The sequence below is a fragment of the Pempheris klunzingeri genome, chromosome 8 (assembly GCF_042242105.1).
Source record: "Pempheris klunzingeri isolate RE-2024b chromosome 8, fPemKlu1.hap1, whole genome shotgun sequence".
NCBI classification, from domain to species: domain Eukaryota; kingdom Metazoa; phylum Chordata; class Actinopteri; order Acropomatiformes; family Pempheridae; genus Pempheris; species Pempheris klunzingeri.
The window spans coordinates 19,272,507-19,286,542 of NC_092019.1; the positions used below are offsets into that span (position 1 = coordinate 19,272,507).

Genomic DNA, 14,036 nt, shown 5'->3' on the forward strand with positions numbered 1-14,036 from the left:
CGTCCTCATGGACGATGTTTCCGGTAGTCCGTGCAGATTTGAAAGCAGCGCTGTGATTGGTCAGTGGGAGGGCCTTAGGCGCAAACAACCAGCCCAAAAACGAGTGCGCGGCCATGTTGAAATGCCAAGATTGTGAAAGAAGAGACAAAAGAGTGTGAACTCGTTGGTTTCTCGAAATAGCGAGTGTTTACCAAACTTTATTAAACGGTCGGTATAACGTTCAGCAACGGCACAACGGGGAAGACTTTGGGTGGATGTATCAAAGCTGAAGTACCATCTGTCTCCGACTGGGTAACGAGTCATTTCTCAAGCATATAACTAAGTTAGCGTTATCGGTAACGCGTACTAGCTAAGCTAACATTAGCATGCTAGCTTAGCCGTTAGCTCAGGTTGAATAAAAGTGTCGAAGCGACAGGTGCGAACCGACAGAGTCCAGGCAGGATTGTGCACCGTCTCTCGATGAACAGTTTGAAATAAGATCCCTCTCACAAACAGTCACAATGCGTAGCACAACGCTAACATTAGCTTGCTAGCTTGATGGTTAAAGCCACGTTGCTAAACAAAAAGTTTTAACGCTGCTTATAGACGTGCTAATTAACTTCCTTCAAGCTAACTGTGCTATCGATTAGTGAACACAAAGTGTGCATGAAAGCAGAGACCCACTGGACAATCCTCGGTGGGGTGGCTTAACTTTGTGTTCTGTGCAACTGTTAAAAATGGCTAATTAGCAAGCTGTGAACATAACTTGGTCTGCCAGTCGACTTCGCTCGCTACTGTTATTAGGTTAGCATAAGATTAGCTTCGTACCCAAGGTATCACAACAAAGTCGCAGTGACAAAGTTGATTATTCCCATTCAGTGCTACAACTGAGCTGTTAACTCCACGACTTTCTTCTTGTTAATTCAGCTAACGTTAAACAGCTGAGTCGAAGTTCTTGATTTCTTACCTAGCTGTGGTTAACTTCTTGCAGTCTACGTTAGCTGTTGTCGGTGAGTATTTATGGGATTGCTAAACGTGGCATTGTTTGTGTTCCAGCTTGTTAGAGATGGCCATTGCCATTGCATACAGCTAAAATGACGTTATTGATCTCCAGTGATCTTAAGTCTAGTTAGTTTGGGTTGCTCACTGTGGAGTGTACTGTTATTTTCTCGCTCTCTTGTCAATACTCTGAAATAACCACTCACCATTTTTTTTTTATTGCCTGGCAGGTACTCTGGATTTTTTTGTTGATCAGCAATTCCCAAAGCGCTTTGCAGACTGCCATCTCAACTTTTGCAGCTGCAAAAAAAGCAGTCGGGAACAAGAGAACCACAGAGTGGTGGACTGTGTGAAAATATTGCTTGACTGACTTCTTTTGAGCCATTGTTGAGCACCAGGAAAGACGTTTGAAGACTTGATGTCACAGGGACAAATCACATGAATAGTCTGAGACGTGACCAAGCAGATCATATTTTGTTACTTGCCATTTTGAATGTATAAACGCAGAACTCTGACTTAAAAAAGCCAAGATACTGGAAGAACACAAAGAAAATTTAAGATCATTATACAGCCAGGATGAGGGTACTTGTGAGAGAAAAGTAAGATTTTGTTTTGGTCACATATTTGATTTATTTATTCATATGAATGTTAATTTCTCCCTTTTTTGGAGAGTTGTCTTGTAAATAGACAGAATTCACACTCAGACTTCTTCTTTTCAAGAGGTCTGAACGTCCGCTTGTGTACGCAATACATTCTTTAAAAAGGAAGGATACAATAAAGCTATTTTTCCAGCTTTTAGGTTTTTGTACACAGGTGCTTAAAGAGAAACGGATCAGCGGAAAAACACACAAATATAAATTCGACATACACTTAGGAAAATTGCCCGCTAAGGTGTAAACCCATGGCTACAGCAAGAACAGCAAACCCAGCACCAATGATTGGAATGAACAAACCAGCAAATGGGCAGCTCCGAGGACAGACTAAGCCAGCTGGACAACAGTCAGGACTCCTTGCAACTGCCCAACAGCCCAGTGCCCCCATGAAAATGACCAGCATTCCTCAGAGCAGCGCAGGCATCAAGTAAGATACTTTCCACATACTTAACTTCTGAACTGAAAGAAATGTTTTTGTATAGGTTCTTTAGCTTCATTACTTACACTTGTTGCAAAAATCTGAAAAACAAGTTAAATATGAATTAGATTCCCTCCCAGAGGACAAAGCTTCTAATATGCTTTTCTTAACACGATAAAGTTGACTTCAAACCTGTGTAAACAACATTAAACCAAGATGAGAATATCTGATTTCAGTACTTTTAGAAATCCCATTACTTGTGAAGGAAAACAGTTAATTTCCTGACCAGTAACCCAGTGGGTTGCCAAAAAAAGCTTTATTTTGGGGCTCACTATATTTCAGAGCCTTGCTTTTGTCAGTGTAACCGTTAGTTAAACTTAACAATGCCGATTCTTACAATTTAATAGGTTTGGTGATGACTGGAAGAAATGCCTGGATCTTCCTGAGAAAGACAACAGGGTTAAAACTTCGGTACGGTAACTTTTATTTGATATAGCAGGCAACATTCACATCCACCTCTAGGTCCTGTTAAACCAAAATGTCACGCTTCTGCTCTGGTCCCAGGATGTGACATCAACTAAGGGAAATGAATTTGAAGACTACTGCCTAAAGCGGGAACTTCTAATGGGCATCTTTGAAATGGGATGGGAGAAACCCTCCCCTATCCAGGTATGTAAAGATACTTGAACTTGCCCACTTGCTCATGATTTGGAGTTTTCTTAGTAAACTTTGAGGCTGCCTGAAAATTTACTAACGGCTTTTCATGCAGGCCAAAATTTAAACAAAAATGAATGTTACTTCAGTTTCAAATTCGAGAAGGTCTAGATTTCACTCACAAAATTACTTGTTCAGTCATTATACATCCTCCTCCTCTCTGAAGACATTTGATCATACTACCCCATAAACTCGTATTCTTGCATGTGCATACCAATGAAATATGAATGGTGTAATTGCAGTTATAGAAGCTCTTCTCTGTAGTAGGTACTGTCACATTGTGATGTGACACTGCAGTCTTATTCAGGAAGAAATAGGATAGTCATTTGTATCTCTTCTTCGTTATTGCTTGCCTCAAGTCAAATGTATGTCCAGCAAACCTTGCCTGCTGTACTGATTGGACTTGTCTGTCTGCCAAAAGGAGGAAAGCATCCCCATTGCTCTGTCAGGCAGAGATATTTTGGCTCGGGCCAAGAATGGCACAGGAAAAAGTGGAGCTTACCTCATCCCACTTCTGGAGAGGATAGACCTGAAGAAGGATCACATCCAGGGTGAGTTTCTGCTCAGAGGATGAGAGGGTCCTTGTTCAAGACAATGAAATTGAGAGAGGGATCTCGTTTCAAACAGAAGCAGAATTGGAAGGAATATCTTGGTGTCCGTCGGCAGATTTTGCTACTTTTAACAATCAATTCAAATATTGTTCTCCTGGCGTGTAAAGTAACAGTCACACCTGATTTAATAAGGCTTCAGCACATTTGACAGATTCTTTGGTCCATGATCACTGCGTTGTTCTACCCAGTGTGTTTCTTTTTACTGCTGGTGAACAGGGTTTTTGGTGCGACTATAGAAGGTTTAATTTTTCTGAGAGCATCACTTCATTTAATTTTCTCCATGCATCCCATCAACCCTTGCATTTCATCAGCCCTTCCCATTTCTGTCTCAATCCAGCCATAGTGATGGTACCAACTAGAGAGTTGGCCCTACAGATGAGCCAGATCAGCATTCAGCTCAGCAAACACCTAGGCGGTGTGAAAGTCATGGCTACCACGGGTGGCACCAACTTGAGGGATGACATCATGCGTCTTGATGAGACAGGTACTCCTCATGCCGTAAATATTCAAGATAATGAAAGGGGGTGTTCCCACAAAGATGACTGTAGATACGCAGTTCTTTCCTGAAAGCTACTGCACTGTGTTACATTGAATGTTTTTATCTTGTGGCTCTCAAGTCATGACTCATATGTATTTTTTATTGATATTTAAGTTTTGCTAGTTTTTCAAAGACTTTCTTTCCTCCTCTCCTTATAGTGCATGTAGTGATTGCTACACCAGGCAGGATACTAGACCTGATCAAGAAGGGTGTGGCAAAAGTAGATAAGGCCCAAGTAATGGTGATGGATGAGGTGGGTTTGGCTCAAAATGTCTCAATTCACTTTTCAGTATCGTTGACTGTTTATAAATGGGCTTTTTTAAAATATTGTTTTATTCAGGCAGATAAGCTGCTATCCCAGGATTTTGTGGTCCTGATTGAAGATATTATCTCCTTCATGCCAAGGGATCGTCAGATCCTGCTTTATTCCGCCACCTTCCCTGTCAGTGTGCAAAAATTCATGGTAAGAACTCATACAGCAATTCGAGGCTCTGTAGACGTAAAAAATCTAAAATCTTGTTTAGACTTCATAATACACTGAATTTGCTGTCCAGAGCAAGCACCTGAAGAAGCCGTACGAGATCAACCTGATGGAGGAACTGACATTGAAGGGCATCACTCAGTACTATGCCTATGTGACTGAAAGACAGAAGGTCCACTGCCTCAACACTCTCTTTTCTAGGGTGAGTGTTTAGCACCTACCAGTTCTAAACGGTCTAAAGAACTGTACCATCCTGAAGAGTAACTGGATACCAGGCTAAAAAAGCAGTGCTGCTCTGCCATCTCTGGTTAAAAGTTTCAAGCCTGATTGTTTTACTCTTAAACCATTTTTTAAATTCATTTTACACAAAATTGACTGATATGTATGTTGGTGACTCTGTACACAAGTACATGTATATGGTGACTGTATCTATGTTGCTATAGTAACTAACTAACTGTAGCTTCAGTAGTCCCATAGGATAAAATTTAAGAAATAAATCATTTATAATCCTACTTCTTTGTTTCTGTTACAGCTTCAGATCAATCAGTCAATCATCTTCTGTAACTCCACTCAGAGGGTTGAGCTTCTGGCCAAGAAAATCACTCAGCTGGGCTATTCATGCTTCTACATTCATGCAAAGATGATGCAGGAATACAGGAACCGTGTGTTCCATGATTTCAGGAATGGATTGTGCAGAAACCTGGTCTGCACAGGTAGGTAAAGGGAGTTCTGCATTTTAAAGTTATTAGTGGCCAACAGGTTGACTAATATACCTGTTCTCTTGTAGACCTGTTCACTCGGGGAATTGACATCCAGGCAGTGAATGTGGTCATCAACTTTGACTTCCCCAAAAGTGCAGAGACCTACCTGCACCGCATTGGCAGATCAGGTGAAAATTAACCTGTTTCTACACTGTCACACTCCAGTTCTGTTTACAGCTACTGCTTTCAATATCTGATACAACCAGGTTCACTTTGTGATCCTATTACTAACAGTACATAATAGCTACACTGTCTCTTCTCTCTCAGGGCGTTTTGGTCACCTGGGTCTGGCCATCAATCTGATTACTTCAGATGACCGCTACAACCTGAAGAATATTGAGGATCAGCTGGTTACTGACATTAAGCCCATCCCCAGCAGCATTGATAAGAGTCTGTATGTGGCAGAGTTTCACTCTGTTGATCCAGATGATGATGACGGAGTGGCTGGTGGAATCAAAAACAAGGAGCAGGGAGCAGCCTGAATGAACGGTCAGTTCTTCCAACCGCTCACAAAAAAGCGTGGTACTTCCATGTTAAATTAGTACCTGGTGTATTCATAACTCGTAATTGGTACCTGGTATATTAATAAACCTGGATGTTTCCACACGTCTGTAGTGTGCTTCGGCATGAAAGAGAGCCAATACTAGCAGCATTGCTAATCATTGGCTTATATCCTCTTTCATCAAGAAGATTAACTGAAGTTTTACAGGATTTAAAGGTGATGGGTCAAAGTTCGTCCCCCTCGGACTGCACCACAGCAGTCAACATGGATTTGGATAGAGCTGATCAGCGCACACAGCCAGCTGTCTGCTCTGCAGGTCTGCTAAAGCTGTGTCTCATTCACATGGTAGTAATCAGAAATTCTAACTTGGCTTTTGTGTTTTTGTTTTTTTTTTTCTTCAGGGAAACATGGCGCCTGGCATTCGTCACACCACACTGGCTACGCATCGCAGAAGATTCCATGTGAAGATTTATTTTCTCCACTTTGCCACCAAAATGGTCTATTTTGACTTTCTATTCATCTGCAGTTTAAGTTTACATCAATCTCCAGTTCTGTCTGCACATATGCAAGCAAACTGTCATCTTCCCCATTGAAACCCGCTACTTCAATTAGTTTACCTCTCTGCCGCTGTATATGTGATTTTGGGCTACTGTTCAAGTCTGTCATTGAACTCAGCCACTCTTTACATATTTTGTACTTTGACTGTAAGAATGAAAATGTGAATGAAAATGTAGACTTTGAGGATAAAGTTCAACTCTCATCCTTTCTGTGCAGATCGTCCCACACCCACATACCCCCAGAACAGCCTGAATTCTTCATGGCGTAGTTAACAAAATGCTGGAAACATTCCCTAGAGAGACTGGTTCATATTGATATGGTAGCTTTATGCAGTTGCTGTTGATTTGTCAGCTGCTCATTCATGCTGTGGATTTGGTGCTTAACCTCGTGTCAAAGGTGCTGTGTTGGACTGAGATCTGGTGACTGGAGGCAATTGGAGGGGAGTCATTGTGATGTGGCATGGTATCCTGCAAGGACATAACCATTAAAAGATGTGGCCATTTAGGGACGCACGCGGTCAGCATGAACACTCAGAAAGGCTCTGGCATTTAAACAATGCTCAGTCAGTGTTAATGGCTAACAGTGAACCAAAAAAGCCATTACACCGCCACAACCACCATGACCTGTTGATGTATTTGTGCTAATGTCCAATTCTGACCCTACCATTTGCTTGTCGCTGCAGAAATTGCAAAACCAGGTGACATTTTTTTTTAATCATCTGCTGTGCAGTTGTAGTGATCCTGTCTGCATACCTCTGCTCACTGCTTGAACCAGCCTGGCCATTCTCCTCCGGCCTCTCTCATTAACAAGGCACTTTTGCCTTCATAGCTGCCAATCAGGGTGTGTGTGTTTGTCCCCGACTGTCTATAAACCGTATAAAGTTGTGTGTGAAAATCTCAGGAGAAAAGCACCAACAATCATTCCACAGTCAAAGTCAATTAGCTCACTTTTTCCCCCTTCCTGATGGTCTGAACAGTTTAACCATGTCTGCATGCTTTAATGCACTGAGTGGCTGCTTAGATATTTTCATTAACAAGCAGGTGTACCTAATAATGTGGCCACTGAGTGTAGTTATTTAAGTGGCTTTGGCCATCATTTCTATTTGCTCAACAGCGTTCTTGTCAAGATTTAGGGATGCAGTAGTAAAAAACAAGGCTGACTGAACAGACGTCTATAGTTTTAACCAAATTAACATCCATCAACTGGGAACCAAAGTTGGAAGAGAAGAATTGCATACACAAAGGATTACATAATACTACAGATGGCTTCAGAAACCAATGTGACCACTTAAGTGTTTAAAAGCGAGTTACCACGGTGCTCCAGCACAGAGCACCTGAAACAGTGTTGCTGATAATGAACTTGCTCCTCCTTTATATTTAAGTGTTTACTGTAGAAATGAGAAATTTGAATGACGGAGTGATGTCAGTGACCCTGTAGTACGCTTTGTTAAAGCACAGATCTAATATTCACATTAAGTCAGTATTTAGACTCTCTGAACCTTTTTAAAGCCATAGCATCAGGCAGCATTTTCTCAGGTCTTGTGGTCATCTGTGAATACCATGACGGGATGAGAGGGGCTTTAGTTAACAGCAAGTTGAAACCAGCCAACTTGTTCAGCCATCAAGTGTAGTTTCTGTGGCCCTTCTTCCCTCCAGAGTGCCTTAGACTAATGTCAAACCTCTGCTTTGCCCAGGCCCTTGTCCAAACTTTGTATTGTTGGTAAAACATCACCCAAACAATTCCTTTGAGTCAGTCTGTTTTTGAAAGCACCGTTGCAGTTTTTACTAATTTGAAACGAATGCATTGATCATTTGAGAAATTATAAATATGACCAGCTAGAGCTGCTCTTGTTTTGCGAATGTATACCAGCCTTGGACTTTTTGATTTCAGCACAAAATCAACTTTTAAACATTAATACTGTGAAATTTCCAGCCAGCTTTTGCTGGTTCTTTGGTTGACTGTTACATTACTGCCAAGCCCCACCAGGGAAGGGGGCACATAGTATGGGCCCTCATCTAAAGCATCTGAAGTAGTAATTGCCCTTCTTTTCTACATGTGTGCCTCTGGAGTGCCCTATTTGATGCCCCCAACTACTTAGCCTCAGTGCAAGTAACACTTCAATTAATACATGTCGTGTGACATTTTCTGAGTGGGTTTGTAACCTTAGACCATTTTGTCCCATCACTGCATTTTGGAGAAATACCGTCATGACATGATGACCAGATTCTGTGTTAACACTGACAGGCAAGAATTGTGTTGACGCCGGCGCCTCAAATGCATTAAAGTCCAACTGACTCCAACTCTTTGTTTTTGTTTTTTCTAAGTCTGTGTCAAGATTCAGTGTCTTGGTAAGTGTGGATGAATAAGTCTCACAAAGTCAGTGGAAAATCCATCTGCTCTTTGAGTTATCATGTTACAGGTTTGGGAGTAAAAAGGTTTTCCTCAGAATTCTCACCCAGCTGACCTCATTGGTGTTTGGAGATACAGGATGCAGCTAAAAACCACAAATCTGAAATGTAGTATTGCATTTACTGATTTAAACCACATATCGAAGCCCTGGTTATTATTAATATTATTAATATGCCTATAAAAACATACATTTTACTTGTATATGAAATAGGGCGGTGTACGTGATTAGGTTTATTAGTGTGATCACACGCTCAGGCCCCTAAAATAGGTGTACCCTTGGAATGTCATTCAGTGGGAGATTGAATGAAGCGAATGTTAGGCGAATGAACCCTGCGTACGTCACCAGGAGAGGGCGGTACCAGCCGTAATTTCAGCCAATGGCGGTTCAAGTCAGACGTACACTAGCCAATCAATGGTCGAGTCACGGGAAATAGGCGGGCACTTGTCAACTACGGTCACGGACGTTGTCGTGAACTTTACCGGTGTTGAACTACCCCCCCTGGACCCAAACCGTAAGCGTGAGTAGCTAAACCATAAAATTGCACGAGTATTTCTATGAGAAGAGTCGACAGCGTCAGTTCTCCACGTACTGTGATCTCAGTCGCCGTGTTTTCCATATGGAGACTAACACATCTCGTGGTTGGCTCCACATGGCTACCTAGCCACCCAGCTAACCAACCAATCCTGCTAGCTTGCATTAGCCTCCACGGGTTAAATACTGCTAGCGCATAGTTTTGCCGGCTACTGGCTTATCGCCTAATGTGGTCTCTGTAGCTAAGCACGAGTAACAGTTCGATGTTTCTTGTGGTTGCCAGGTTTTATTGTTATCTCCTTTACGTGTCGACAGTGTGACTAAAGTGGGCCTTAGCTACAACCGACCAGCCGTAACTTACAGCTGATGCCAGTGGGACAGATCAGTCACTACAGCTAGCGAAGTTAATGGTAGCTGAATGCAAGTAAGAGAGCTAACTGAGCTCAAGTACATTAGATGTACTGTGTGAGGAGAGGGTAACTGTATGCTAAGAGTACTAATGTGTTTATATTAAACCTTGCAAGTCATTCAAATCAATGTGTGCCATGTTGACTCACCCTCTCTGGGGCTGCTTTAACTGTCAGTAAGCTGCAGCTATGTGATTAAATTTCATCAATATAATTAATGAACTGGATAAATTATTCATCCACTCTCCATCTCTTTTCCAGTGTGTTACTGTCTCAGAGCATGGGCAGTGTGTTGGCTGCCGCCTCCCCCAGTACTGCCCCAGTTGCAGCTGGAGGTAGTCAAGGGGTCCCAGGGGCGGTGTCTGTCCCTCCAGGGTTCACTATGCCCTCAGTGTCTTCCGTCCCTCCAGCATCTGACTCTGGATCAGCAGATTCCTCGCTCCCAAACCCAGGCACATATGAGGAGTGCCACCGCAAATGTAAAGGTTAGAAGACCAGCTGTTGATTTTTGTAAGATGTGCAGCAAGTTGTGACTTTGTAGTTTATTCCTCACATTTGTTCACCTTTTTGAAGTAATGATCATAGCATTGTAATACCAGTGTTGTTAATGTCACACTGGCAAAGGCTTAAATAATCATCCAATGTTGAGTTACATAGAACTTTTCTTTTCCCCCTTTTTCTGTTTCAGAGGTGTTTCCTCTGCAGATGGAAGGGGTGCGGTTAGTGGTCAACAAGGGCCTGAGTAATCACTTCCAGGTCAGCCATACTGTAACCCTCAGTACCATGGCTGATTCTGGTTATCGATTTGGTTCCACCTACGTAGGCAGTAAACAGACTGGACCAGCAGAGGTAATGATCATTTAAAATGATGTTGACATTTTGAACTTTGGGTTGTAAATCTTCCTGGTCATGGTAGAAGTCTGAATATTGTCTAGTGTACTTTTCTTTAGTTGCTTCTTTGCTCCATGAATGGGAGAAAACTGAATTTCCTGTAATTGTTCTGACTGATCAAAGAGGACTGGTAATGTGTTCATAAACTTCATAAATTGCTTTCTTTATGTCGTATTGTCTTTGGAAATTTGTATCAGGAATGAACAAAGACAAGAGGAATACTCATGCATAGTGGCAGGAAAAATGCCAGGGTTCTAATATTAAGCACTTTATTGGTTATAGTTAGTTCCCCCCAAAGGAGCACATAAGCACTGATGAATACCGCTCAACAACATTCACACTGATAGTCAAAAAGCTATACAGCCCAAGGCTCCATGCCATCTACTTTTTAATACAGACGACAAAGTTTCATATCTTACCCACATGGCGTCAGAGCTGATCAAAGTGTGTTTTGTGCCGCTTTAGTCATTCCCAGTCATGGTTGGAGATATGGACAATACTGGCAGTCTGAACGCCCAGATCATCCACCAGCTCACCTCTGCTGTGCGCTCCAAAATCGCCATCCAGGTATGTAGATTTAAAGATCTTTGTTTGTTTGTTTTTCATCTTTTAAGTGCCACTAATACTGAATGTCATTACAGAATTCAGAATTTTATGTCACTTTCTGTGTGTTTGCAGACTCAGCAGCATAAGTTTGTGAATTGGCAATGTGACCTGGAGTATCGCGGTGAAGACTTCACCTCCGCTTTGACGCTCGGAAACCCAGACATAGTTGTTGGATCTGGTAAGATTGGTTTCAGTGGTGGTTTTGTTGTATATATTGGTAATTGAGAGCACTTTTCACAATTATGCGTCATTTTGTAGACCAAACAATTCATTAAAAATGACAGAATAATAAAAAAACATGATTGTGTGTTGCAGCCCTAAAATACAATCAACAATAAAATTGGCTGTTTTCAATATTTTGTGCTATTTAAATTTGTTGGTACCAAGAAAATATTAATGTTAAATGCCTGTGGTAATGGACAACAACAAGGATCAGAATACAGCAGTGGAGGCAGATGTTGAGCATCAAGAAGAAGGAAGATGAAAAGCTGAAATACCAGGAATTAGAAAAAAATGTAAATGAAAGTGCAAGAAAACCTGAGAGAGGGGAAGAAATTCAAACTAAAAAAGTGGACGAGTAATGACTATGCTGTGTATATCATGGAAGCTCTTTTACTACTCCCCTCAGGCATTTTGGTGGCCCACTATCTTCAGTCTATCACACCAGCACTGGCTCTGGGTGGTGAGCTAGTGTACCACAGGAGACCAGGGGAGGAAGGAACTGTCACCTCCCTCTTGGGCAGGTACACAGGTAAAATCCACCCCGTGCTTATTGAACTGTGCAGTGCAAGACTTCTTCATATTTTACAATCTTGCTTTGTTAACTTCATAATTTGATATTTAGACAATTTTCTAGAATTGTATTCATAGTACTTATAAGCTACTTTAATTCACTTTACTGTCGCGTGATCAGCTTCAGAAGTGGTGTCGAATTCCATGTTAAGATGTTCATCGTATTTTTTTTTTTTGCTTTTATTCACCTCAGGTGAAAACTACGTAGCTACACTGACTTTGGGAGGTGCAGGAGCTCACGCTACATACTATCACAAAGCCAATGACCAGGTACCTAACGTTAGTAAAAGTGTGTGTGGATGTATTTCTGGCCATTGGTCGTGGTTCTTCTCCCATATTAGTTCACATTTTCTCAAGACTGTCTTAAAATGGTACTCACGTGCCCATATGTACATTGAAACAGTTTTATTATTAGCTGTGCTTGTTTTTCCTATCTGTACTGGCTGTCAGCTAAAGTCTTTGTAGTCTTTGTAAATTCCTTCTGTGTGTTATTACGCTTCCACTGCATGGCCGCTGACCAGAGAAACCTAAAGAGGAAATTTTATACTAAAAAAACTGAACGACTGTAACTTTGGAAAATACCCATCTCATATGTCCAGGTCAGGCTGTGGAAACCTCATACTAGCTTCAGCTGCATTTCATAATTTTGTCTCCCTTCTCTTAAATAGACAGGAGAACAAAATACAGCAATGAAAAATGATTTCAATAAGCTTTTAGGTATTAGGCTTATTGTATTAAGATAGACTTGAAATAATGTGAACCTATCCTTTTATTCTCTGTCTTCTAATACAGCTGCAGATAGGAGTTGAATTTGAAGCCAGCACAAGGATGCAAGACACCACAACATCCTTCGGTTACCAGCTGGACCTTCCCAAAGCTAACTTGCTTTTTAAAGGTAAATAAAAACAGTATGAATATGCCCATGGAAACATAAGATAAGTGACTATTCATTTGAACATTACAAAATACATGTAGTTTTTCCCCTTAATAGGGATTGATCCACTTTTTCACCTTTCCTCCCAACAGGCACAGTTGACAGTAATTGGGTGGTGGGAGCGACCCTTGAAAAGAAACTGCTGCCGCTGCCTCTCACACTGGCCTTAGGGGCTTTCCTCAACCATCGCAAAAACAAGTTCCAGTGTGGCTTCGGTGTCACCATTGGCTAGAGGAGCGGAGGCTGCCTGGAGCCACCTCACAGGCCACAGCTTGGACCGGCACAGAGACACACAGGAACCTGGACTAAGTTTTAGAAATTGAATTCAGAGACTCTCTCACAACTGTGATTTCTGGGGCAAACAGAGAGACAAAGACAACTACCAAGGAGCCAGGACGGGCTAAGCCATGCCTACATTCTGTAGCACAAATGTCTTTCCTTTATGGTGTATTGGATATACCCAGAGGCTAGAGAGATGCATATCAGAGGGCATCAGTGATGCATGAGAACATGTGATGTGAAAATCAAAGTAAGTGGTTAGTAATAATATATGGTGATCATGTATGATGGATTGAAATAAATGTGATTACTTTTTGTAGAACTGAATGTTGTAATTGCTTATAGAAGAATTGGGTGCAGAGTTCAGACTGATTATTCATCTGAAAAGTATAATTTAGTCCAGTGCAACCCATCCTACACTGTTATAAGTGCAATTGTCTTTATTGACGTGTCAGAGATGCTGATTCAACTGAAAACTACTATGAATGTTATAGAATAACAGTAAATGATATACAGTGCTGTGCAAAAGTCCTAGGCAGGGGTGAAGAAATGTAACATAGGAATGCTTTCAGAAATATAAAATTGTTTATTTTTATCAATTTACAAAATACAGAGTGAGCGAACAGAAGGAAAATCTGAATCAGATCAATATTCGGTGTGACCACCCTCTGCCTTCAAAACAGCATCAGTTCTTCCAGGTACACTTGCACAAAGTCAGGGATTTTGTAGGATTATAGTCAGGTGTATGATTAAGCAGTTATACCAAACAGGTGCTAATGATCATCAGTTTCGGTTGAAACACAGATTTCAGAGCAGACTGAGGTTTCTAGATGTGCTGTTCAAGCTCTTTTGAAGAATGCTCAAAGAGACGGGCAACGCTGAGGACCACAGACACAGTGGTCGGCCCAGGAAACTTAGTGCAGCGGTTGAAATGTTTCCTTCCCTTCGAAATCAGAAGATGCCCAGCAGTGC

At 41.5% G+C, this 14,036-nt stretch overlaps 2 protein-coding genes across 3 annotated transcripts; both read left to right on the forward strand.

Moving 5' to 3' along the window:
• Window positions 1–121: 121 nt before the first annotated feature.
• ddx61 (DEAD (Asp-Glu-Ala-Asp) box helicase 61) lies at window positions 122–8,514 on the forward strand. Its single transcript, XM_070834986.1, has 13 exons — window positions 122–291; window positions 1,209–2,058; window positions 2,457–2,520; window positions 2,614–2,718; window positions 3,185–3,314; window positions 3,712–3,858; window positions 4,071–4,165; window positions 4,253–4,375; window positions 4,467–4,595; window positions 4,926–5,106; window positions 5,181–5,282; window positions 5,422–5,643; window positions 6,058–8,514. The coding sequence occupies exons 2-12, from the start codon at window positions 1,880–1,882 to the stop codon at window positions 5,634–5,636; spliced, it is 1,470 nt and encodes a 489-aa protein (XP_070691087.1). The 5' UTR covers window positions 122–291; window positions 1,209–1,879; the 3' UTR covers window positions 5,637–5,643; window positions 6,058–8,514.
• A 558-nt stretch (window positions 8,515–9,072) lies between these two features.
• On the forward strand, window positions 9,073–13,386 carry tomm40 (translocase of outer mitochondrial membrane 40 homolog (yeast)). Of its 2 annotated transcripts, none has more exons than XM_070835249.1 (9): window positions 9,073–9,141; window positions 9,824–10,047; window positions 10,251–10,411; window positions 10,919–11,020; window positions 11,132–11,237; window positions 11,688–11,810; window positions 12,045–12,121; window positions 12,644–12,746; window positions 12,878–13,386. In XM_070835249.1, the coding sequence occupies exons 2-9, from the start codon at window positions 9,843–9,845 to the stop codon at window positions 13,015–13,017; spliced, it is 1,017 nt and encodes a 338-aa protein (XP_070691350.1). In that variant the 5' UTR covers window positions 9,073–9,141; window positions 9,824–9,842; the 3' UTR covers window positions 13,018–13,386. The 2 variants fall into 2 exon arrangements, with proteins under 2 accessions (XP_070691350.1, XP_070691351.1); XM_070835250.1 differs by having other exon boundaries at window positions 9,091–9,135.
• Window positions 13,387–14,036: the final 650 nt, after the last annotated feature.